The sequence below is a fragment of the Lycium barbarum genome, chromosome 4, assembly GCF_019175385.1.
Source record: "Lycium barbarum isolate Lr01 chromosome 4, ASM1917538v2, whole genome shotgun sequence".
Lineage (NCBI taxonomy): Eukaryota > Viridiplantae > Streptophyta > Magnoliopsida > Solanales > Solanaceae > Lycium > Lycium barbarum.
Genome location: NC_083340.1, coordinates 127,910,681 through 127,937,827, shown reverse-complemented (window position 1 = coordinate 127,937,827; position 27,147 = coordinate 127,910,681). Strand labels below are relative to the sequence as shown.

General features: G+C 36.9%; 1 protein-coding gene across 3 annotated transcripts; it reads left to right on the top strand.

Annotated features, from left to right (window-relative positions):
- The first annotated feature begins 12,019 nt into the window (after positions 1-12,019).
- Positions 12,020-21,558, top strand: LOC132636416 (L10-interacting MYB domain-containing protein-like). Of its 3 annotated transcripts, none has more exons than XM_060353275.1 (3): positions 12,178-13,088; positions 20,736-21,299; positions 21,396-21,558. In XM_060353275.1, exons 2-3 carry the CDS (start codon positions 20,740-20,742, stop codon positions 21,439-21,441), a joined length of 606 nt encoding a protein of 201 aa, XP_060209258.1. In that variant the 5' UTR covers positions 12,178-13,088; positions 20,736-20,739; the 3' UTR covers positions 21,442-21,558. The 3 variants fall into 3 exon arrangements, 2 of the variants coding, with proteins under 2 accessions (XP_060209258.1, XP_060209257.1); XM_060353274.1 differs by lacking the exon at positions 12,178-13,088 and adding an exon at positions 17,237-17,457; XR_009581251.1 differs by lacking the exons at positions 20,736-21,299; positions 21,396-21,558 and adding an exon at positions 13,919-16,079 and having other exon boundaries at positions 12,020-13,088.
- The last annotated feature ends 5,589 nt before the right edge of the window (positions 21,559-27,147 follow it).

Here is a 27,147-nt window from a genome sequence, read left to right as displayed (position 1 = left end):
ACTGAATACATGACATGAGCGTGAAACATAAGACGTGGCATGGATTATGGAAGGGTTTCCTTGAGCATTCTCTGCTTGCTCTTCAAACAAATAGGGACATCTGGATTTCATGTCTTCTTCGGCTTCCCATGTACCCTCTTCAACTTTCTAACTCCTCGATAACATTTTAACTGAGGCCACTTCCTTAGTCCTCAACTTGTGAACCTAACGATCAAGGATTGCTACAGGGATCTTTTCATAGGTTAGGCCATTCTTAACCGTTATAGTATCAGTAAGAATAACCAACGACGGGTATTCCACACACTTCCTTAACATAGACACATGAAATACTGGATGAATAGCAGCCAAAACTTATGGAAATTTAAGCTCATAAGCTACTTGACCAACCCTTCGCAGGATTCTATAGAGTCCAATATATCTGGGGCTAAGCTTTCCTTTCCTCCCAAATCTCATAACACCCTTCATGGGTGAGACTTTAAGGAATACCGAATAATCAACTTGAAACTCTAAGTCTCTTAGCCTCACATCTGTATAAGACTTTTTGTAACTCTAAGCCATTTTAAAATGCTCATGAATTAACTTGACTTTCTTCATAGCCTGATAGACCAAATCTGGTCCCAACAACTCTTCTTTACCAACTTCAAACCAACCAATAGGTGATCTGCACCTTCACCCATACAAAGCCTCAAACGGTTCCATCTCGATACTAGCATGATAACTGTTATTATAAGCAAACTCAATAAGAGGCAAGTGATCATCCTAATTACATTTAAAATCTAGGACGCATGCTCTCAACATCTCCTCAGGAGTCTAAATAGAACGCTCTTCCTGTCGTCTGTCTGAGGGTGGAAAGCTGTGCCGAGGTTCACCTTGGTACCCAATCCCTTCTAAAAGGATTTCCAGAAGTTCACTGTGAACTGAGCACCACGATCTGAAATAATAGACACTGGGGTCCATGCAATCTGACAATCTCGTGAATATACAAATTGGCATAATATTCTGCTGAATCGGTGGTCTTAACTTGAATGAACGAGGTAAACTTGTTATGAATTCCATATTTATCATCTCCCATTTCCAAATAGAAATATCAATATTCTAAGCCAACCCAACAAGGCTATGGTGTTCGGCTTTCACTTGCTGACAATTTAGACACTTAGCCACGAAATCTGCTACATTCTTTTTCATATCATTCCACCAATAAATCTCTTTAAGATCATGATATATCTTAGTGGAACATGGGTGAATAGAATACCTGGAGTGGTGAGCTTCTGACATAATTCGCTCTTTGAGCCATCTACATCTGGAATACATAATCTGCCTCGGTACCTCAAAGTAACATCATCTCCCCCACGTTCAAAAGTCATTGTCTTATGCTTGTGAATCCCTTCTTTCAGCTGTAACAAGTCGGGATCACTAAACTGCTTCTCTTTAACTTCTACCACTAAGGAAGAATGAGCTCTATTCTAAACAACAATATCACCATATTCGGAGTCTAAGAGTCGAACTCCTAGATTATCTAAGCGATAAACTTCCTTTGTTATAACTCTCTTATCTGCCTCAACGTGAGCTAGATCCCATGGGACGCCGACTAAGAGCATCGGCTACTACATTCATTTTCCCTAGGTGGTAGAATATTTACATCATAATCCTTAAGCAATTTGAGCCATCTTCTCTGCCTAAGATTCAACTCTGTTTTCTTGAAATTATACTGCAGGATTTTATGATAAGGGAAAATATCAAAATGCACTTCATACAAATAATGACGCCATATCTTAAGTGCAAAAACCACGATTGCTAATTCTAGATCATGAGTCGGATAATGCTTTTCATGAGTCTTAAGCTGACGAGATGTATAATCTACAACCTTACCATTCTGCATTAAGACACATCTGAAACCAATTCCCAAAGCTTCACAATATACAACAAACCCATAGGTTCCCTCTGGTAGCGTCAAAACTGGAGCAGAAGTCAACCTCTTTTTCAATTCATGAAAGCTTTGCTCGCATGCATCTAACCACTGAAACTTAACCTTTTTCTGAGTCAACTTAGTCAACGAAGCTGAAATAGAGAAAATCCCTCTATGAAACATTTATAATAGCCTGCTAATCCCAAGAAACTTCTTATGTTGAAAACTGAGGTAGGTCTGGGCCAATTCTTTCCGACATCAATTTTTTGGGAATCAACTTTCACGCCTTCACCTGAAATCACGTGGCCGAGAAACGCCACTAACTTGAGCTAAAATTTACACTTTTAGAATTTAGCATAAAGCTCACGATTATGAAGTGTCTGCAACACTGTTCTAAGATGTTCCTCGTGTTCAGCCTCACTATGGGAATACACCAAATTATCATCAATGAAGATAATAATGAATAAATCGAGATAAGGCTTGAAGACCCTGTTTGTAAGATCCATGAAAGCAGTTGGTGCATTTGTCAATCCAAATGACGCGACAAGAAATTCTAAATGACCATAACGGGTTCTGAAAGCTATTTTCGGAATATCAACTTTCTTAACCTTTAACTGATGGTATCCTGATCTCAGGTCAATTTTGGACTAGCACTGGGCACCCTGAAGTTAGTCAAACAAATTGTCTATCTTAGGAAGAGGGTATTTGTTCTTAATGGTGACCTTTTTCAACTAACGGTAATCAATGCACATACGTAAGGAACCATCTTTCTTTCGGACAAACAAAACTGGCACACCCCAAGGTGAAACACTTGGCCTAATAAATCCCTTGTCAAGGAGATATTTCAACTGGGCTTTTAACTCTTTTAACTTCGCTGGAGTCATTTTGTTTGGCGTAATAAATATTGGCTGAGTGTCGGGAAGTAGATCAATTCCAAAGTCAATTTCCCTGTCAGGAGAAACTCTGGAAAGATCTTGGAAAACCTCTAAAAACTCATTAACAACTGGTACGGACTGGAGGGCTGGATTCTGGGCATCTATATCCCTGACCCGGACTAAGTAATAAATATACTCTTGGAAATCATCTTTCTGGCTGTTATATAGGAAATAAATCTACCCCTGGGTCTACTAAATTGCGCTTCTATCTATAACTGGTTCGTTAGGAAACTCAAATCTAACTATTTTGATTCTACAACCCACTGTGGCATAATAAGAAGATAACTAATCCATACCTCTGATTACATCAAAGTTTACCATCTCCAACTCTGCTAAGTCGGCTATGGTTCTGCGGTGATAGACTAAAACTGGGCAGCCCCTATAAATACGTCTAGTTATAACTGATTCCGCAACTGGGGTAGACACCTTAAAGAATTCATGCAAGTTTTCTAGTTCAATCCTAAATTTCATATCAACAAATGGGTTCACATAAGATAAGGTGGATCCTGGGTCAATAAGGGAATAGACATCAAAAGTGAAAACTGTTAGTTTACCTGTGACAACATCTGCACTTGCCTCTGTATCCTGACGACCTGCTAAAGCATACAAGCGGTTTTGACCTCCGCCTGCATTTTTAGACTTAGCCGTAGCATGCCCCGACTGGGCTTGAGAATTTCGAGGTACCACTGAATTTCTGGACGGAGCCATATTACCTTCGATACCCTGTCTGGCTGATGAACAATCTGTCTAAAAATGGCCCTGCTAGCTACACCCATAGCAAACATCCACACCCATGCTACACACCCTTGAGTGTCTTTTACCATACTTACTGCAAACTGGAATGTCATAAGTCTTCTGACCCATACTAGCCTGAGAATATAAGGAAGTCGGCCAGTAATTCTATCTCTTCTGATCATTCCTAAACTTTGGGGCTGGGGAACTGACTGTAGATGGAGCAGGTCCTGATGATCTTTTCTTGAATAATTTCCTGCCTCCACCTCCCCCATGACTAAAGTTACCTGCAGACTTAGCTCTTTTATTGAATTCCCTGTCCTTCTCTTTCTAAAGAGCTTCCTCTTTCTTTATTCTTTCCTTATTACCTTGCACAAAATCAACCATCTTGGTGATAGTCGTCTTGTCATTCTGAGCGACAATATTAGTGTCACCATGCAAAACTGGCATAAGTCCCAACACAAAATGCCTTACTATGGCCCTCATATCACGTAGCATATACTGATCATACCTAGCAAACGAAACAAACTTGAGATAATATTCGGTCACACTCATACTATTCTGCCTGAGTCTCTGTAGCTGGGATTTCAGTGTCTGATGCAACTCCCTGAGTTTGAGGCTCCACTTCTGGAGTAACGTTAGTGGTAGCCCTCTGACTGTTAGCTGTGGTCCTCTGGTTGTACTTTCTTTTTGCAGGCATTATCTGAGATACGTAATACGCACGAGTTAGAAGAATTCCTGAGAGCATAGCTATAGCTGCATGATTCTAGAGTATGAAAGAAGTGAGACAATCCTACATGTCTTGGTGGTTTACTATCTATATGTGTGGGCCCCACACATATAAAAATGACCCCACTGGATATGGTTTCATAGACTTCCTAAGACACTTGAACCTAGGCTCCGACATCAAGCTTTGTCACTCCCCGAACCATGACCTGGGCGTAGTATGGCACTCGATGCCTGACTGCATATGACTGAGTGAAACATATGGCTTGCTGACTCAACATGAGCATTAACTGATGCGAAATAACTATGAACATGCACAAGTTAAGTAAAGCGTGGGACCATAAATCATAAGTCTGAAAATATCATAATATCATAATGCGGAATAGTCTAAATAAACATACTAATAATGAGCCAAAATGGCAAGACGACTCTGAATATCTGACATAACATAATAGACTAGTCTATGAAACCTCTGACATGAATCTGACTACTAAACTGTTTATCGGGACAAGGCCCCCATCATACCTTAACTCCATGACTGAAATAACATAAGTAAAGCTAAAACCCTGAATAGAATGGGTCTCACTAAAAGCCGATATGTACTGAGTCCTAACGTGCTGATCCGTCGTCCGGTAAATCTGCATCGTGAAATGCAGGCCCCCAGGAAAATAAAAAGGGCGTCAATACACTTAAATTTTACTGGTATGTAAAGCTACTGAATGAAATAAACATGGCACATGAAATAATATAACTGAAACTGAAACTGTAAAAGCTGTAAGCTGAACATGAACATGAGCATCACCTGACATGAGTAAATGTATAACATGAGTAAAAAGTTTTAAGAGCATATATATATATATATTTGTATCGGTGGGAGAGCCGTAGTATAACTGACAACATGGAATCACCATGTGGGTACATGGAGTGTGGTACCTGGCCTGACTAGCAAAGTGGCCTCACACCTTGCCAGGGTATGAGACATAAGCTTGACATGAAAATGGATCCAATTCAACTGTCTGAAGGTGTCGTCCTAATCTGGGCGGAGCGACCCTTCCCTACGTTGGCATACGTAGTTTCAGGCTATCTGAGCCTTCTCGGTAAACCTATGCTACTCCCAAAAATATAAACATGCATATAGTTGGCATCTGGGCCAATGATCTATATAACATGGCTTGTAAACTTAATTCATAAACATGGCTTGTAAACGTGATTTGTGAGTATAGTATAGCATGGATATAAGTACATAGTATAACTTGTATGAAAACATGGATGCATGTAGTATTTCATGAAAATATACATAAAAGTTCATATCTTGCATTTAAGAACCATTGGAGTGCAAAGTATGGGTTTTCATGGATTATCGACAGATTCTCAATAACCAAAATGGAATATCAAGAACACAATAACGAATTATTAATACAAACATGGTATATCATGGTACATGTACTTAGAGTTATCATGAACTTGTCTAGGACCCTAGTTTTTTATGAACTTTCATATAATCATGGAAGAAAATTGCGTGGGAAAGAACAATGATGTTCCCACATTTAGATAGAAACTTTACATACCTGTAAACACTCAAAAGCTTGTAATAGAATTCCAAAAGCTTAAAATTTGAACCTTGAGATGAGATTTCCTGAAAACCCTAGGTTAGGAATGATGAACCCTTGTTAGATTACCTTAATACGTGTTAGAATTTACTTGGAAGGGCTTGGAATGGCTTACCTTGATGTTTTGGATTAAAGGGAAAAGAGAACCTTTAAAGGGAAAAAGAGAACCTTCGTGCTAGGGCTTGTATTGTGAAAACTGATTTTCTAGAATGAAATATTGTATTTATACTGATTGCTATTAGGGAGGATTGACGGTGTACTTGGCAGTCCGTCGACGTGTTGACGGTTTATCGAGTTATTTTGACGGTTCGAGTCTATTTTTGACAGTGCATTCGACCGTACAATCAGTAGTCTGAGAAAGTCCATAGAGTTTGAAAAATGAGTTTCCTAGGGGCGGTACATTTTGACAACCTGTCGATCTATCGACGGTCCATCCCTCTAGCCGTCGAATGCCACCCGTAGAACTGAGTCTGTTTTTTTGACATAAACTCCCTCTTTTTGGCTTCCGAGATCCATGAGTCATAGACTCGGCTTAGTTTAAAGGTATGAGGTGTTACACCTTATGGGACTTTTTCTTTCAACAGGGTGCCATTCGGCCTATGCAATGCTCCGACCACTTTTTAGTGGTATATGATGTCTATCTTTTCAGATATTGTTGAGGACTTCATGGATGATTTATCTGTTATTGGTGATTCATTTGATGAGTGTCTTGACCACTTGGGTCGAGTGATGAAGAGATGTAAAGAAACTAACCTTGTCCTCCACTGGGGGTAATGCCACTTTATGGTAAAAGAAGGGATCGTCCTTGGCCACAAAATCTTTGAAAAGGGAATTGAGGTTGATCAAGCTAAGATTGATGTCATTGCCAAGATTTCTCCAACCATCTCTATCAAGATTGTTCGCAGCTTCTTGCGACATGCCGATTTCTATCAGCTATTCATTAAAGATTTCTTGAAGATTGATAATTCCATGTGCAAGCTTCTTGAAAAGGAAGCTAAATTCTAGTTCGATGTAAGTGTTTGAAAGCGTTTGAAGAGTTGAAGAAGCGGCTAAAGTTGGCTCTTGTTATTGTTTCATCTAATTGGTCTCTTTCATTTGAGCTTATGTGTGATGCTAGCGGATTCGCTAACTGAGAGGTGCTCGGTCAACATCACAACACGATCATGCACCCGATCTATTATGCTAGCAAGAAATTGAGTGGTGCCCAGATGAACTACACAATGACCAAACAAGAACTAATTGCCATTGTATATGCTTTCGAGAAGTTCAGGCCCTATTTGTTGGGGTCTCAAGTGGTGGTGTATACTGACCACGCTGCACTCCAGTATTTGATAGCGAAGAAAGATGCTACGATGAGGTTGATCCGTTGGGTTCTATTGTTGCAAGAATTTGACTTTGAGGTCAAAGATCGGAAGGGGTTAGAGAACCAAGTTGCAGATCATCTATCAAGGCTTAAGGAAACCGCTAGATCGATGGGGGAACTTGAAATCAATGTTGCTTTCCCAGATGAGAGGCTTCTCGTAGGGTCATGTGATGCAGCACCATGGTATGCTGACATAGAAAATTTCATGGTGACTGGCCTTAAGCCTGTCAACCGGTTAGAAAACCGGCCGGTTTCCGATCTAAAATCGGAACGGACCACCGGTCCCGGTTTAACCTGTTCCGATTTACCGGTTTTAAACTGGAAACCGGACCGGTCCGGTTTGAAACTGTCCAAAACCTCTTTTTTTTTGTATAATATATATATATATATATATATATATATATATATATATATATATATATATATATATATATTAGTATTTATTAGTATATTATAGGTATATTTACATATGTTATATAAGTTTATATATACTTATAACTTATATATATATATAAGTAAAGTTTATATATTTACTAACTAACAGCATAGACGTATATATATATATATATATTAAGTTATATGCTTAAGTTATACTACATATACCTAAAATATACTAAGAATATACTTATATATATCAATATACTTAGCTTATATAACTTATATATACATATGTTTAAGTTATATGTATTATAACTTAAGTTATTTATAGCTTAAGTTTTTTCTAAGTTTATAAATTCCTATTTTATAAATTAAGTATATTTATATTATAAGTATATTCTTAGTATATTTTAGTTATTTTTCAAGTATATAACTTTCTAGTTTTTAATTTAAGTAGATGTATATTATAAGTATATTCTTAGTATATTTTAGGTATATTCCTAACTTAATATAAGTAAAAATATGGACACAAGTAAATAGAAGAAAGCTCAATGAGTCATATATTTTATTCATTCATGGAAAACATTTATTTGTAAGTTGTAGTTTTTTTTAACTTGCAAATAATACATGAGTTGCAAAGAAATAATAGAATAATAAAATCACCAATTGTCAATCATATGGTAATTCATGGAGATATCTTCAAAGTCTTCCATTTGGTCCGCTCCACTTGCTATCAAGTCTTCAATCTCTTCCTCTTCGCCTTCCACCGCTTCTAAGTTTTGGTTGCGTCGCTCCGATCTAATCCAATCGCGAATGCACACTAGTACTTGCAAGCTAAATCCGGATAATGAGTGTCTATGGTCTCCAATTTGTTGTCTTCCTTAGCTAAATGCACTCTCCGAAGCCACGGTTGATATTTGAACCATAAGGATATCTCGAGCCATTCTTGAAAGTATCAGATAACTCGCCTTGTATTTCTTCCACCATGCTAAGACGTCCAAATCATCTAGTTGGTCGATATCCATATTTTGCTGCATCAAATAAAGGTGATATTCATCAAAGTTTGCATTAGAAGAAGGAGTTGGATGTGAATGTAAAACTTTTAAATGCGACAAGCCCTTTTTGCTACTTTGAGAAGTAGTAGGGCGTGGAGCAACGGGTGTAGCATTTTCTTCCAAATTAGAATAATGACTAAAACCTTTTCTAAACTCGGCATCAATAGCGAGCTCGGCTTCAGCTAAAGATGGTTCAACTCCCTCTTCAATTTCTAAAAATGTATAAATTTGATTAACCAATGCTCTAGTATAAGACATTTTTAAACAGAGATTTAAAAGAGAACCCAATATAAATAAAGTTGGGATGGGAAAAAAAATACTTCTTAAATTTTGTTGTCATATTAAAAATAGCCGCTTGATAACCGGATTTATATTTATACTCTTGTAAAACTCTAGCTATTTTCGCTAAGTCGGATAAAATTTCGGTTACCGTGGGATAAAATTGTTTAGAAAAAGCAAGAGTTGCATTATAAAATTTTTGTCAGAGTTCAACACATTCCTTAACATCTTCCCAATCCGTAATATTTAACCAATTATCATTATTAATATTATAATAGTTGTGAACTTGTTATATGGGAACCCTATACCCATATGCTTGTTGTAACATAATGTAAGTATAGTTCCACCTAGGCTCAACTTCTACTTGAATTTTCCTAGGCCTAAGGCCATTTTCCACAAAAGAATTCTTAAAATCTCTCAGTTTTGCCCTATTAGCATTACAAAAAAAAAAACGCAACCGCATTTCTAACTTTTTGAATAGAATCTTCAAAACACTCAAGATCATCTTTAACAATTAAGTTTAAAATGTGACAACTACATCTCACATGAAAAATATTTTTTAGCGGAGAGTTTAATTCCCTTTTTAAAAGACCAACCGCCTTTGTATTATTAGAAGCATTATCTAAAGCAATACAAAGTGTTTTTCTATAAATGTTAAAAAATCTCATAATAGTAGACATTGAATCCGCTAAAAATTTTCCATCGTGACAACCTTTCCCTTCATCATATAAAAGAGCTATAATTCTTTTTTGCATAACCCAATTATCATCAACCCAATGACATGTAATAGCAAAAAAATCTAACTTGTTAAGACTAAGACCCAAATCGGCGGTAAGAGAAACATTACAATTAAAGAATTAAATATATGGCGCAAATAAAATCTATATTTTTTATACAAATCTATAACATCCGCTCTACTGGTACTTCTAGGAATACCCTCAAATAACGGATTATAACAACGTTGAATATAAGTAACAAACCCCAAACCCGAAGGAAAGGAAAATGGTAAACAATCATAAGCTACCATTTTAGCTATTTCTACACGCTCTTTTTTCTTGTCATACTTAAAAATTTTACCGGTTCGTGGGTTTATCGTCATTTGAATACCCCCCACATTTGAACCTGTTTGCTCTCCCCAAATATCCTTATGTTTAGCTTTCATATGACCCGTTAGTGTACCCGTTCCACCATCCTTATTAGTTTGTTGCCTAAAAGAAAATATTTGTCCACATATGGTACATTTAGCTGTTTGGCTTTCCTTATTCTTAGTCATAAATTTCCAAATTTTAGCGGTTGGCTTACGAGTTCTAGGCGATTTGTCTTGTGTATGCGATTGTGCAGGACCTGTATCTCCTATGGGATTTTCGGGGGCTTGTGTTTCATCATCATCATCAATTTCATTAAAAGTGTCGGTATAATGTTGTTGCATTGCCTCATGATCTAAAAGTGGATTATTTCCACCAACATCAATACCTAAATTTGGTGTTTCGTTCACAAATGTTTCCTCATCAAACCCACCCCTAACAATACCACTACTACCGGCACCACGTCTAAATCTCTTCGCCATTATTAAATAGAATTAATTTAAATCACACTCAAATAAATCACAAGAAAATAAATTGCAACAAATTAAATTGCTAGAATTAAATTGCGTAAATTAAATAGCGAAAAATAAAGATAGAGTTGGAACGAAGGTACCAAATTGCCGGTCTAATTTCCAACAAAGTGAAGGCGGCTAGAATTGCAAATCCACCAAAGTTACTTCGGATTGTTGCAAAATCACCAACTCCACCAACAATATTATAATTGCAAAATTAATAATTGAAACTAGAATAAGACTTTATAATATTTAATTGAGAGAAATTTAAAGTGGCTAATTGTTGCAAAGTAACTATAATTGAGAGATTGAGAGAAAGAGAAGGGTGAATTGGTGTGGATTAAAATGAAAATGGAGAGGGGTTTATATAGGGGCGGGGAATGGGTTAAAGTGTTAAAAAAAGTTTGGGGGGGTTGGGGGGGCCAAAAGGGGAGTTTGGAACCGTTTGGCAACGACCATTTTTGCAAATGGACCGTTGGCCAACGGTCCAGCCCAATGTCCCAACGACTACATTTAAAAAAAAAAAATTCTGACCGGTTTAACCGGACCGGTTCCGGTCCCAAAAAAATTGAAACCGGACCGGTATGTATTAAACGGTTGATCGGAACCGGTTTCGGTTTTACCGGTCCAGTTACCGGTTTGAACCGATTAACCATACCGGTTGACAGGCTTAACTGGCCTTATACCCGACGAGATCAAGGCATACCAGAAAAAGAAGTTCTTGAGAGATTGTCGGCAATATTATTGGGATGAACCCTACTTGTTCCGAACGTGCGGCAACAATATCATTCGGCGTTATGTTCCCCAATCTGAGGTGCCGGATATCTTGAAAGCATGCCATGACTCTCCGATTGGGGGTCATCATGGTGGAAATCGCATGGCGGCTAAGGTGCTCGAGTGAGGGCATTACTGGCTGACTCTCTATCATGATGCGAATATAATGGCAAAGTCTTGTGCGCATTGCCAACCCCGAGGATCGATTGCTAAGAGGCACGAGATGCCTATGAATTTTGTGTTGGAGGTAGAACTCTGTGATGTTTAGGGCATTGATTTTATGGGGCCCTTTGTGAGTTGTGTGGTATGAGATATATCTTGGTGGTTGTTGACTACGTCTCAAAATGTGTAGAAGCGGTGGCTTTACCCAATAATGAGGCGAAAAGTGTCACAAGTTTTCTGAAGAAGAATACTTTCACCCGTTTTGGCACCCCAAGTGCAATCATCAATGATGATGGTTCGCATTTCTGTAACAAGGCTTTTGCAGGATTGCTCGAAAAATACGGTGTCAAGCACAAGGTAGCCATCCCATATCACCTCAAACTAGTGGCCATGTGAAAGTCTCGAATCGAGAGATAAAAAGCATTTTGACCAAGCCGGTCAATACAAATAGGACCAACTGGTCCCGAAAACTTAATGATGCTCTATAGGCTTACAAAACGGCATTCTAAACGGCCATTGGAACTTCTCCTTATAGGCTGGTGTATGGCAAGGCATGCCATTTGCCAGTTGAACTTGAACACAATGCCATGTAGGCATTAAAGAAGCTGAATATGGATTGCAGGGAGGCAACCAAGCTTAGGTTGTTTCAACTAAATTAGATGGATGAATTCTGGTACCAAGAATATGAGAGTGCAGCCTTGTACAAGGAGAGGATAAAGCATTAACATGATAAAAAGATCCTCAATCGAGACTTCCAGCCAAAAGATAATGTCCTGTTGTACAACTTACGACTGAAGCTTTTCCTAGGCAACCTGAAATCCAAATGGTCCGAGCTTTTCCAAGTGGTAAGTGCTTCACCCAAAGGCGCAATTGAATTGAAGTCTAGAGATGAGACTCAGACTTTTAAGGTGAATGGATAGAGGGTAAAGCATTACCATGGCTGCATTGATGGTGACATAATTGTTGATAGGCACCGCTTGAAGCATGGTTATACTCCTGATCCTGGGGGAAGTGGTAGCACCGTCGTGCCGCGACGTTAAATCAAGCGCTCCTTGGAAGGCAACCCAAGTTTAATTTCATGATGTGTGATTTATTTTATGTGGATTGTTTTGATGTTTATTTTTTATAGGAATGCAAAAAATTGCAGGTCAATTGAAAGCCAAAGGTTCAAAAGGGGAAGATCAATGAACCAGAAAAAAAATTGCCCCTCAGGTAAAGTGATCCGCGTCGCATTTCGGAGAATGCGAACGCAGTTGGTCACGCATATCCGAGTCAGTGTACCTGGTAAGTAATGGTGAAATTGAGGCAAAATGTGGAACGACATGCGTCGCATTCTCCCATCTGCAGATGAGAATGTATCGCATTTCACTAACTCAATCGTGTCGAGATCCGACCCGCAAAGCAAATTCCCTCTTTATTTTAAAACATAGTTTAGGCGGTTTTCATTCAACCTAAATAATTAGAACACAAACGAAAACGACTCTATCACCCTAAGAATTCCAACCATCTCAACTCATGATCTCACCACCGTATTAGCTCATCTCTATACTCTTGTCTCCGTCGTCTAACAGGTAACACAAGCAAACCCTTGCTTTTATCTTTCTATCTCATCTCTCTTCTTTTTGTTGCTTTGAATTAGGGTTGTTGAGATATTGATATGGGTTGTGTATTTTGTGTGAACAATTGAATAAAAATGATTGTTGAAGGGAAATTGTGTAATTAGGGGTATAGGGTTTGTGTTTTGTTTATGAACAGTTGGGTGAATTTTTGGGGAATTCTCATGCATTAATAGTGTGTTTTGCACAGTCACTATGTACCGTTGGTTCTTCTTGTTCATGTTTCTATTTGAATTGGAGGGAATTTTGACTTTCAACTTCATTAACGAAGATTTGAAGTCGTTATGCCCACCAAGTGTTCGATAAATCGCCTAACACGAAGTCCGAATGCTAGGGTGAAGTCTGAGTAGCCTTACAATGGATGATTGTGATAATGGCGGGTCAAGAAATTGGATATTGTTGTTTATGATTGGCCTGAAAAGATCGACTCTGGTGTGCAGTTATGATATGCGCTGGGTTATGCGTAGCATATGCCATATGCGTTCGCACTTCCCAACGCATACAAAAATCAGAGAAGTCAGTTTTTTGGAGTGGGATATGCGACAGGGTATGTGTCACATTTTCCCTTATGCGTCTCAAGGATGCAATGCAGACCATGGTATGCGACACATAACATTAAATGCGTCTCGCATTGAGTGAAATGCAACGCGTATCATGTTTTGCCTATACGTTTTTGTATTTGTTTGTTTTATGTATTTCTTTCTAGTTTTTTGTTTTTACCTTTCATAAATATAAAACAATAAAAATAAGAAGTGTTCTAGTTCTTGATGACTCGTTGATTGCAGCATGACTTCCAGGCGAACCTCACATCTAAGGGCTGCTAGAAAAAAATGACGAGAAAAAAGATGCCCCATCTTCCTTGACAAGAAATCAACAGGCAGTTGAGTCTGATTCCTCATCTGACCCAGACATAGAAGCCATACTGAGGCTGTCTAAAGAGGAAGAGGCCCGACAAGCTGAACTTCGCCGGAAAAAGAGGGAGGATGCCCTTCGTTTCAGTAGGATCCTTGGGATAAAGGAAATGTTCTTAGAAAGCAGAGAGAAAAGAAATTTCAACGATGAGAAACAATTCAGTTTGAATGGGTTGAAAGAGAGTTTCCCCAGAGTTTTGGAGCTGATCAACAAGCATGACTGGGATGTGTTCACAGATCCACCGAGGAAGTACAACCAGACTTTGGTCCGCGAATTTTATGCGGTGTATGCTGCAGCTATGAAAAAACTCAAGTGGTCGGGACTTAAAAAGCTGCGACACTGCCTCGATAGTGTTCAAGTTAGAGGTGTTTAGGTTGAATGTCACGCCAAAGTAATGAACAAGTATTATTTTGCACGTGACTTACCTGTAGCCGAAGAATTTAACACGAGGATGGCAAACTAGGATAGTGAGTTGCATCGGTGATCTCAGCCGAAGAAGAGCCAGCATGGCTGAACCCGAACTTCAAAATTAAGAGGAATAGCCTCACCATTGAGGCGAAACATTGGCTAAACTTCATCACTTGCCGCTTGATGCCAACAAAGAATGACTAGGACAGCCTCATTGAAAAAGAGTCTTGTTATCATATAAATGTGGGCGAAATAATTGCTGCTGAAATGGGGCATCGATCTAACCATGGTAATACCTTATTGCCTTTCCCATGCTTGGCTACAAGGTTGTGCTTAGTGGCCAAGATACCCAAACTCCCCCGAATTGAGATCGCGGTCGATGCATATGGGGAAATTGACATTCTCAACAGCAAAGATGACATGAAACCGGCTACAAAGAAAAGAAAAGGAGATTCATTCCCTGCTAGAGGGCCCGACACTAAGATTAAGCGCTTGGTAAGGGGTGAGAGCGAGGCAGTTGCTACTGCTTTTACCAGAACCCCTCAGAGACTTCATCCACCTCCTACCCCTATTTGAGGCCTGATCAAGCTCTCTCGCGGGAGCGATTGCTACAAATGGCCAATGTTACTGCTCTTCACAACCAGAAGCTGAATAATTTGGTGGTGTCAGTCCCGAAATGGATAGAAAAAGCTCTTGTGCCCATCCGCTTGTCCATAGTGAAGCTCGAAGCAAGGGTTGACAGCCTTGAGGCGAAGGACAGAAACAACGATATTACAGACATCAGAACTGAGTTGACCAAAGTTAAAACAGATATTCAGTTGCTCAAGCCTGACTTGAGAATATTTGATATCCCAGTGCCACCACCAGTAAATGTGACAGATGATACGACTCAGCTTGTCAAGGAGTGCAGGGGGGCTCTGATTCAGAGACAGATGAAGAGATTGAGAATACAGATGAGCCTGCGAAAGGAAAGAAAGTTGTTGATGAGGTGATCGAGGTAGCAGGGGTAGCAGAGATGCCTGAGAAAGCATAGATACAGATTGCGACAGCCCAGTCCATAGAGAAGTATGCTGATAGGCTAAAAAGAGTCGGATCGAGCTCTCAGGGAGCTACTAAGCAGTCGTCTTAAGATGGCAGCTTAGACATCCTGATCTCTCTATTACTCCAATAGCACACTCAGATGCAGCAGTCCCTCCTGCGCAGTCATCGCCTGCAGCTCTTGCCACCGCCGTATTAGTTACCGATCCCAGTTTTACGGCCTCCGAGGCCCAGACTGATCAGCGCGCTTAGTGCGCCTTAGGGAGTCCTTACCATCACTTATATTTGATTTGATGCATTAAGGACAATGCATGCTTTTTTGGTTGGGGTGGGGCTATTTGATTTTTGGTATATTTTGTTGTATATATGTGTTTAGGACCCCCCCCCCCCCCCCCCCCTTGACTTTTCTGTGCCATGGTTCTTTTCCTGAGGGGTTATTAGTTCTGTTGAACCTGGACTGTTTAGGTTGTTGCTTAGGTAAAATAGAGTAATTTTGACTTATATGGTGGTGATTTTTGAACTTATGGCATGTATTGTTGAAAACTGTAATGAGATGAACCTTACAAAATTTGATGCAGACTCAGAAAATGTTAGTGAATTGACATGCATGATTTTTTTATGACATCATAAGTATTGGAGTGTGCGTGTTGATTACCTGCTCGGGATTTTGAAGACGTGATACTCAATCCATATGCCATTGTGTTGTGAGATTACTAGTATGATCTTAGGCTGTCTTTGATATAATTGTGAAACCCTGAAGCCCTTTTACCTACTCTGTTACATATAGAGTCCCTAGTTGCCCATTTTGAACCTTGAGACCCTTTTCTTGACTAGCCGCAAATTAGCCGCTACCCTTGTCTAAAATATTCCCACTTTTGGCACTTGTTCCCTCCTTGACACTTTGAATGAGAAATAAAAAGCTTAAAGCCTAAGTTGGGGTGAAAACACAAAAATATTTACAAAATACCTAGCATGTAGATACATTATTTACTTTCGGATTATACAATTCACATATAATAAAGTATATAATAACGAATTCAATTACAGTCAGACCTCTCTATAACAATATTCGCATATAACAACACATCTCTATAACAACCAAGTTTTTCTGGAACCGATTTTTTATGTTATATTTTTACTTTTGTATAACAACATTTTATCTATAACAGCAACAACCAACTTTATAACAGTACGCTCTTTGTAAAATTGCCCCCATATAACAGCTATCTTCTTTTTTTGGTAATATAATAGTTAACCATCTCTATAAAAATAGGATATCTATGATTATCAATAATAAGTGTAGAGATTTTGATCAAATTTTTGATCATTTAATACACTATTTATGACATAGAATATTATATGAATATATGTTTTTCATTATTAAAAGATTTTTTCCTTCGTTATACAAATTGTGATTAAGCTTAGAATTTGGCAATTAAATGAAAAATTAGATTTTATACATCTTTTTTTCCCATAACGGCGAAATATTATTTAAATGACAATACTGTTATAAGTGTATAACAGTCATTCTCTATAACTGTCAAAAAATATCAGACCCAATGATACTATTATAGAGAGGTTTGACTGTATATGGTTATATACCTTCAAAGTATATTATATAATTATAGAGTTAATGGAAAGAAAAAACACACATAAATTATTACTTTTTTACAAGTTTTATACTTTAACTATCCATTATTTTCTTTACCCACCTAAATTATCACTCACTCCGTATAATGGATAGTAAACCAAATCTGCATGAAGTGTGTTTTAATACAAAAGGGAAACCCGAAAAAAGTGATAGTTTTTTAATGTGGGAATTTCTAAACGGGCACATTCCCGTAACTTTTTACCCCGCTCTAGTCCCGTAAAAAGTCCCAATTTCTTCCGTATTAGCCTATACACCATTTCATCGCAGTAAATTCTTCCCATTCCATCACGGTTTCCCATTTGATCAATAACCCAGGTAACTTCTATGTACATTCATGTAGTCTGTTTAAAATGCTTCAACATTTCTTTTTTTTTTTAACGTAGAAGTAGAGAATTATAACAGGGCGGGGCCAAGTGGTGGTCAGATGTTCACCGACTCCTTCAGCGAAAAATTATCATATATACATAAAGTTAAAATTATTTTTTATGTATAAATAGTAGATATTGAACTCACTTGGCTTCCTCATTTCTTATTATTTTATATTTTTGTAACCCCTGGTGAAAAAATCCTCACTCCGCCACTGACTATAAGCAAGTATATAATAGGGTACTAATGATTTTAGGTTAAGAGACAAATTTAAGTTAGAATAGATAATTAAGAAGAAGAAACAGTTGATGGGTCTTCCCTTTTCTGTTATCTGAGGCTTAATTTTTTTTTTTTTTTTGAGTGTTTTTGTGTTTAAAGTGAATAATCAGTTAAGTGAAATTGGGGTTTATATAGGATTAGTGATATAGGAGCATTGGGGTTTCGTTAAATGATTGAAGTGAAAATGGTTAATTTGTTTTAATAATTGGGGTCGTTAAGTTGTTGGGTAGAGTTACGCAAGTATCAGTAATGGAAAGATTCCACTTATACCCTATATAAAATAATACATAGATTCCTCATAACTTATACATGTATTTATTATGCGAGATTGTAAATTCATAACCAAACACCGTATTTGGTCTATAGAATTTTATACATAGCAACTAAAATGCTACCAAACATGATACTTATGCTGATTTAAATACATGAATAATTCACTTCCTAACCAGCAATCAAACAACCCCTTATTGCATACCTTGCCTTCAATTTGGAATACTCAATTTCAAAAAAACTGTGTTTTCTGGCATACAATTACATGCTAATGTTCTATGTGATGTTTGTTCTGTAGTCCTAAAAGATTAATAAACATAGTAGACATTAGAAATTGACATTGTATTTGAACAAATGGATTCGATTAGTGGAAACACAGTAATGGGTCCTTGATTTTGATATGATCTTTTACTAATTAATGATTCATTTAGAAGGTAATCTGCACCTAAGTTGCTCGGACTCGGGTGCGGGTGTTCGATACGGGTGAGGATCTAGAGGTCGGATCCTTCATGATCTAAATTTTAAGATTCGGGGATACGTATCCAGTTATAGATACGGGTGCGGGGATTCAGCTAAAACAAATTCAAATATCTAAAAATAGAGTTATAAAACCTAAATTATGAGATATTATGTGGAAAACTTGAGGAAAAAATATTGACCAAGGGGAGAATCCAAGAAGGAGATAAAAGGAGAAGGAGTGACACAGAAATTTCTAGATACAAGGTATCCATTTTCTTCAATTTCACCTTAGCTTTTGTTTTGATTAAAGAAATCATTGAATTTGTCCCCAATTTCTCCGTCGATTTTGGTGAAAGTATCCAAAATCGGTTGACCAGATCGGGTATGAATCCCACACCCACACCCATGTCGTGTCGACACGGGTGCGGCACCGAAAGTGAAGAGTCCGAGTAACATAGATCTGCACAACTTCATGTTTTGAATCTGTCCAAATTGTGCTAGGTTTGACTTTGAATCTGAATTAGTGTTGTTGTTGCAACACTTACCAAACTTTGACGTGTCCATTATCAATATCATTTCGTGAGCCTACAGATGGAGACCCTATAGAACATGTGAACTCCTGATTTATACATGAAAATAGGTCATCCCAAACCTTTTCCTCATGGAATGAGAATACCAATGCCACCACTATGGCGTCTTGTTTTTGCTTTCATATAATCTATTAGACTGTGAGGGAAAGGCAGCTTTGACTTAAATGTCTATTGAAAAATGCTCTTTTCAAGAGAGGTTCTTGAAGGGAGAGAAGTAGTGGAGTATGAGAGGTAAATATGGATGAGAATAGATAAGCAAGAAAGAAGTCGACACCAGCTTGTAAAACAAATGGAATGAGAAGACTTCCGCATGGTTGAAAGAAGCTTAAGAGAGAGTACCGAAAGTGAAAAAGCAAAGCATCAAATTTACTAGTGGTCAATGAAGTTGGAGGAGAATCATAAGGTCTCAGGTTCAAATACCAATGGAGACCAAAACACTAGGTGATTTCTTCAAATCTGTTAAAGCCTTGGTGGACAGAGTTACTTGATACCTGTCGCTGGTGGGAGGTAGCAGGTATCCCGTGAAATTAGTTGAGCCTAGACACCATGGTTATTAAAAAAAATAAAAAAATTGCTGGTGGTGAGATTGATGTGTGAGTGATAAGCATGAGGGTGAGGAAGTTGATGGTGAGTTTGGATTGATGTTTGTCAAGTACGTAATTTCCCTTCAGGAAGAAAGTAGAAGAAATAAATAAATGGAATTGATATGCACTTTATAGTGCGAGAGAACTATTAGTTGAATAAGGGTACTACTTCTGCATCCTTGTGATGCCATCAATGAAACTACTTCATTTAAAAAAAAAAAAAAACATTAGTTGAATAAGGACATAGTAGTCTTATCTGCACTTTTTAGTGCAAGGGAACTATTAGTTGAATAAAGACTTAATAGTCTTCTTCTCATTAGCTCAGAAAATCGTATGAAGTCTTTTGTGTCAAACTTTCCAACACAAAGTGGATCCTTCTGGCACAAAAAGATATCTAAAATCTTCATGATCGATAACTAGCTTTGTTCTGTGGTTAAATTATCAGAGCGAATGGGTGAACCATAATAGAAGCAGAACTTAATAGATATGACCTTTTCTTTCTACTGACGTTTTGGACCCTATAAGAGAAACATATGCAAAGATAACTAAAGGGACAAATCTCTAGAGGTCAAATAAAACCAAATTACTAACAAAATCTACTTCAGTAAAGCTTTAAAGTAACTTTAATAGAGTAGCTTTAGGGAAAATGAGATTCTTATGATATACGTAAGGTCTCATTTCAGTGAAGCTGTTTGTCTAATTCTACTGAATTGTGTCTATAAAAGGGAGGGCCAAGAGAATCAAAACTCTAGAGCCCTGCTTCTATTTTTATATTTTTCCGACACGCACCATTTGGGTGCTTCTGTGTTTCCAAAGTATGCTTTGTTATATTGTCTCATAACATGCAATAATATGTGTTTCACTAAAGTTTTTCTTTACTTTATGTTTGAAAATGCTTGTATGGTTTAAGTCTTTTTTATTGTTTTGTGTTACTTTTGTGCTATTAGATAAATTGTTCATTTCTGTTATGCTATGATATATGATTATCTTTTTCATTAGATAAGAGGTTCACTTATAAATGGTTCATTTCTGTTATGCTTTTCAGTTAAATGGGAAGTTGGGACATTAGAAAATTGGTACCTGTTCATCCAAATGATCTCTTTGATGATGAAAATAAAGAAAGGGAATGTTGGGACATTAGCCACTTGGTATCTGGTCATCTGGAGGATTTGTTAGGTGATGAAAATAAAGAAGAGGAGATACTTCAAAGGGAGCAAGAGAAATGGTTTGCTTTGCGTAAAATAACATTGAAGCTTATCTTGATTTATTACGAAGAAATAGATATGGAACCTGTGATGTTTCATTCCCAGAGTAAAGCTAGGTGGGACGATGATGCCCATATTAAATTTATTGAGTTGTGTGAACAAGAGATTAGAAAAGGAAATAGACCAAGTACTCATTTATCTAAAGATGGATGGAAAAATATGGTTAATAAGTTCAATAAGAAGATGGGAAGAAACTACGATAGGAAACAAATGAAAAATCATTGGTATAACATGAAAGCCGAATGGACTCTTTTTAAGCAGATGATAAGAGGGGAGACAGATTTAGGTTGGGATGCTACAAAAAATACAATTATAGCAGATGATGACTGGTGGAAGCGAAAAATGTACATCTTTCGCATTGTTCTATATGTTTTTCTTATTTCTTTTTCATTGTTAATTTTCTTGGTTTGCTTAAGTAGTTTTGGAGTTTGCTTTTACAGGAGAATGCTCGATGTAAAAAATTTAGGAACAAAGATCTTTCGTTGATATGGTATCGTTATGATCAAGAACAAACGTCTAGCGTTGGATCAAACTTCGTTGAAGAAGGAATAAATGGTAATGATGAAAGGAGCGACGAAAGTGATGATCTGCAGAATGTGGATTCTGTTATGTTTCCCGAGCCATCACTAAAAAGACGAAAATCAATAGATTGTGTCGACACTAGCAGTCAAGTAAAAAAGAGTAGGACAAGACTTGGTGTAGCATCAATAAAAGAGGCTATACATTCCCTAATAGAGTTTATGCGCAATAGTACTGCTACATCTCCTGCATCCGATGAACCCACCATCGGGAAGTGTATTGACATGTTGGAAAATATGCCTGATTATATTCCTGCAGTGAGTGATCTTTTTAACTATACCGTGAACATGTTTATTAAGAAAGAAGTGCGGCAAGTATTTCTTAGGCTCTCGGAAGTCTTGGTTGGAGTTTAACTACCGGTTATTCCTTAAGCAGTATAGTAGATAACGTGTCGTTGTGGTTAACATTTTTATTTTTTCATGTTTGGACATTATGGTTGTATGCTTAAACCTTATTTAGTGTTTCTTGTTTAGATGTTGTGGTTGCATGGTTAAACCTTATTTATTTTGATTAAATTACACCAGAGCTAATTTCAAAGGGCTGATTGTTGTGGTTCCTTGAGTTATGCCTCTATATGTTCTGTATTTTGAATATCTGAGAATGTATATAACTGTGGTTTCTTACTATCTCATTGTTGAAGCTTGAAAATTGGATGTTTTTTCTTTTTATTTAATTCACAACGAAGCACCAGAAGAAGATGAAGATGATAAAGCATACTGAGACCAAACGTTGGTAGTCTAATTCTAACCCCTGTATGTGTGTTAACTCTTTTATTGTTTTTCTGTTAATAGGTGAATGGTTCACTTATATTCATTTTTGTTATGCCATCATTCATGCAAATATTTTATTTTTTAGTTAAATGGAGAGTTGGGACATGATCACCATGATATCTCCCTGTCCAAGTAATTTTTTAGATAGTAAAAATCAAGGACTAGAGAAATTTCAGAGGAGCATAACGATAAGTTATGGATGATTGTGTCATATAACAGGTAAATGCATTTTGCTGTTTTATGAATAGTACTTATGCAAAGAACCCTGCCATAAATCTAGTTGCTCCGTAAATGTCTTTATACAAGCGATATTACGAGAAAATGAGACTTGTTATGAAATGTTCGATTGCAAAAATTCAGTGTTTGTTGATTTATCATAGGATTTAACTGGAAAATATGGGCTTAAACCATGCATGGAATGTCCGTACACAAGATCTTAGATCTTTGGCATGTTCTTGATGATTTGTGTTAGGGGTGTACATGGACCGGGTTGGTTCGGATTTTTTAAACATCAAACCAAATCAATTGCGTCGGGTTTTAAAATTTATACACCAAACCAAACCAATAAAATTCGGGTTTTTCAATCTCAGGTTTTCTCGGGTTGTTCGGTTTTCTCGGATTTTTCAAGTTTTTTTTCGGAATAGTCTTGATACAAAACATATAACTTTTACTTTAAATATTTCTTTAATCCTAATAAGATACAATTATATAATTAAGGTGTTTCTTAAGAAAATAACACAAATGTGAGAAGAGTGATGACATTGTATTAAAATATTCAACAAAAGCTAATATAATCGGTTAAAATAAATATTGCTAATTAACAAGCCATAATAGAAAATGACCATAATCTAAAAATACTAAGTCATGCTAAAATAAGTATTAATTATATGACAAAGAAAAAAAAACTTAAGTTATGTATTTTTACACTCTAAATCAACTATGCAAAACTAAAGAATAGATATCCAACATTATTGCCATTTCTAATGGTAAATTGAATTTCTTTTGTTAGGATTAGTGTTGAGTTGGTTTTAGTTTGGACTTTATTTGAGTTACTAACATCCATAGGATATAAAACTTATTGACATTCAAAATTCTAAGTTCAAGCTTGAATAATATGATAATAGATAAAAAATTACGAAAAAATTTAAGAAATATTTATAAATTACTTTACAAATAAATATTTTTATGTATAAAATATTTTAAAAATTGAATACATGTAATGTCGGGTTGGTTTGGTTCGGTTTGACTTGACTTGTTTTAGTTAAAACCAAACCAAACCAATTATGGTCGGATTTTTTTTTCCAACACCAAACCAAGTCAAACCAAACCACTAGTGGGATTTTTTTCTCGATTTGACTCGGTTTATCGATTTGGTGCGGTTTGTCGGTTTACTTTGTACGCCCCTAATTTGTGTATATGGAGCTGGAGATCAATTGATGCCGAAGATCTTTCAGTACTCGGAAGAGACAATTCATAGGCATTTATATAGTGCTATAAGTGAGAGAAATCATAAGCCATATAAATTATAATGACGGTGCAAGAAATCACGAGCCATGTAACGAACGATATCTCCATTTCTTTAAGTGAGTAATAATTGTTAAATAATTAAACTTTATTAAAGTTATAGCTAAATTAATTTTTTCACTATTAACTTAAATTTTGTGCATGCATATCTTTATAGATTTTATTGGAGCACTTTTTGTGCATGTTGTAACCTAACAAATTTTAGATTCGAGAAAATAAATAATAAAGACAGGAAAATTGAGTAACAAGATGTAGTATTTGATTTCAAGAATGTTGAGTATTACAATCTCTATATAATCTTCTGATTCTCCAACAATAATGTAAATTATGTTAAAACTTGAATTCGATTTTAGATTCAAGGGATTCAGCAGCTTGATCTTGAATCTTCATATTTGAATTTGGATTTGGTATTTGCCACGAACAAGAAACTTGATCTTGAACGCCTTGATATTTGTCTTCGTTCTTCATCTTGAACTTGATTGCTTGAATGCTTGAACTCGTAGCATATAGAGAAATATGTAGACCATCCACGAGCTCTCTTTTTGCTTCTTGTTCTTAATTCCTCCTCCTTTGTGAGTTATGAGGACTCCTATTTATAGTTTTAGGGAAGGTGTAACTTTGTGATTTGATTGGTCAGAGCATGTTATATGTACACATGGCATGATTTCATTGGCTCATTAATTTGACTTGAATTGCCACCTCATTTGATATGTGGCATGGGCTTGAATTTTAAGATGGGCTTGGACCTTGGGCTATTAAAGTGGGCTCATTATTTGGAGCCCAATTAAATGGACTAACCCAATGTATTTAAGATTAGATGAATAATCCAATCATATTAGCCACATTATTTGAACTATTTTCTTGAATTTAATATAATCCAAATTAATTTATGGATTTATGTCCAATAAAATTTAAATGACTACAAATGTCCCTTACTTCAAGACTTGTCGAGGTATGACTTGTCGGACCTTTAAAGACGAGACTTGAAGTATTAATTTGATTGCTACATTTGAGCTCTTGAGTCGAATTGCTATCAAACTTAAGACTCCCTTTGTTTCAATTTGTGTGAACTCATTTGACCGGGCACAAAGTTTAAGAAAGAAGAAAAGACTTTTAAATTCGTGGTGTTAAATGACTCACACATATTTTGTGTGGCTCTAAATCATTGCATAAAGGTAATTTGTTTCCACATATAGAAATAGGTCATTCATTTTGACACAGACAGATAAGGAGATAGGTTCACATAAATTGAAACGAAGGAAGTATATGCCAAACATCTTTCATTTTCTTTGGAAAAATATATGTATATACGAACACATATTATGCATCCATTGACTTAATGTAAGTACCGAATGTGCTGATAAGGTTTTGTCCATATTTAACTTTCCATTCTGTTGCACGACTTTACGTCCAAGCCGGTCATAACAAAGTTAAAACCAAACTATTACTACATATATTCCAAGCAAGTCATCTAATTAAAACAGAATATACAATCAACGTGTCACGATGTAGCCTTAATAAAACCATCTACCCATATTAATTGAATATGGGAGAATCACACTTGCAAAGGTCTCCAGCCCGTTTCACCAACCTCAACTTCACGTTATCATCCTCTGGTGTATGTTTTAGTTGGATAAGGATTCCATCTTTTTCTATATATCTTAATCCAATTTATTCGGTTCCCAGCTTTGGTAATTCTTTTGACGTCCGTGTCCTATTAAGAGTCAATTACTTTACACGACAAGTCGACAACTATTATAAATAGAGATCAAACCCACCCTCAACCTCACCTCCAAACGAGGGATTAGTTTTATGGAGACGTCTGAGTCCGCATGGGTACACCGCTCTCAAGTTGCCTGCCTGCAGAGCTCAATTTCTAGTCCTAAAAATCTTGAACTTCTTTAAGTTCGGGTGGTTCGCAGCTAATTATTTCCGCTTCCGACTAACGTACGACCTTTGATTTATGCACAGGAGTATATTTTAGAGCAACCTTTGCCCCAAACTGGGTCGCTGAGGGTCTGAAGCTGCTCGTTGCATTTCCGTCGGATGTCGTTTATCCAAATAGAGTATGCGTCGGAGACCCAAGCTTGAATTACGATCAATACAGGAGTTTGGCACCGCCTTGAAACACGTGAAGAAGCTGAAGGTATCATCGAGATAATGGTTGCCAATGTTGAAGGTTTGACGTTGTAGGTTTTTAAAAGGATTTTGGATTCTATTCTCATACAAGAATAGTTATCTTTGCACCCTTAAACTTAAACTAGCAACCCGACTGTGTTGGAAATTTGGGAGAGCAAGACAACACAAATAATACTCAAAACTCACTAGAAGAGAAATGGAGGAAAGATGATTTTCTATTCAACTTGGCTTGATTCAAATGGCTAGATTACATGACTATTTATAGGTGAATTCATCCATGTATCTAGCCTAGCATACATGTATCACTATTAATGATTTCACACTTCACATCCTCCAAGTACATGAATAAGAACTCACTAGACTAATCTAGAATTTTTCACCAATTCATGTATCTCCTAATACATTAATCTACTAGTTCATGAACTAAATTAAATACAATGTGAACAAATTAAATAATGTGAACAAGTTTATTTTTTCAACATCTCCCCTTAAACTTGATTCACTACTCCAAGAGCCATCCGCAGCTTCTGAAAAATATCAATCTTCAATAGCTTGGTGAAAATGTCCGCAACTTGGTGTTGAGATTTCACAAACTCAAGCTCTACCTCCTTCTTCGATAAGCAATCTCTAATGAAATGATACTTAGTATCAATATGTTTGCTCCTTTCACGAAACACCGGGTTCTTGGCCAGCGCAATGGCCGATGTGTTATCAATACAAATCTTAGTTGCATCTTCTTGTGGTTGGTGAAGTTCTTTCAACAAGCTCCTTAGCCAAATTGCATGACAAACACAAGAAGAAGTTGCTACATACTCTGCTTCACATGTTGACAAAGTCACAATTGGTTGCTTATTGGAATTCCATGTAAATGCAGAATTTCCAAAAAGGAAAACAAACCCGGTAGTACTTTTCCGGTCATCAACATCACCAGCCCAATCACTATCACAATAGCCAACAAGCTTGAAGTCTTTGGAAGATGAATAAAAAATTCCATAATCAAGTGTACCTTTGATGTACCGCAGTATTCTTTTGGCTGCTTTTAAATGAGAAGTTGTTGGAGTTTCCATAAAGCGACTGACAAGTCCAACACCAAAAAGAATATCGGGTCTCGTGCAAGTTAAATACCTTAAGCTTCCAGCAAGACTCTTGAAATATGTGGGATTGATATTTTCGCCATCTT

Coding starts and splice junctions, on each gene's coding strand:
- LOC132636416 (XM_060353275.1), top strand. CDS start 20,740: ATGGGAAGTTGGGACATTAGAAAATTGGTACCTGTTCATCCAAATGAT. Junction 21,300..21,395: donor GACTGGTGGAAGCGAAAAAT/GTACATCTTTCG, acceptor TTGCTTTTACAG/GAGAATGCTCGATGTAAAAA.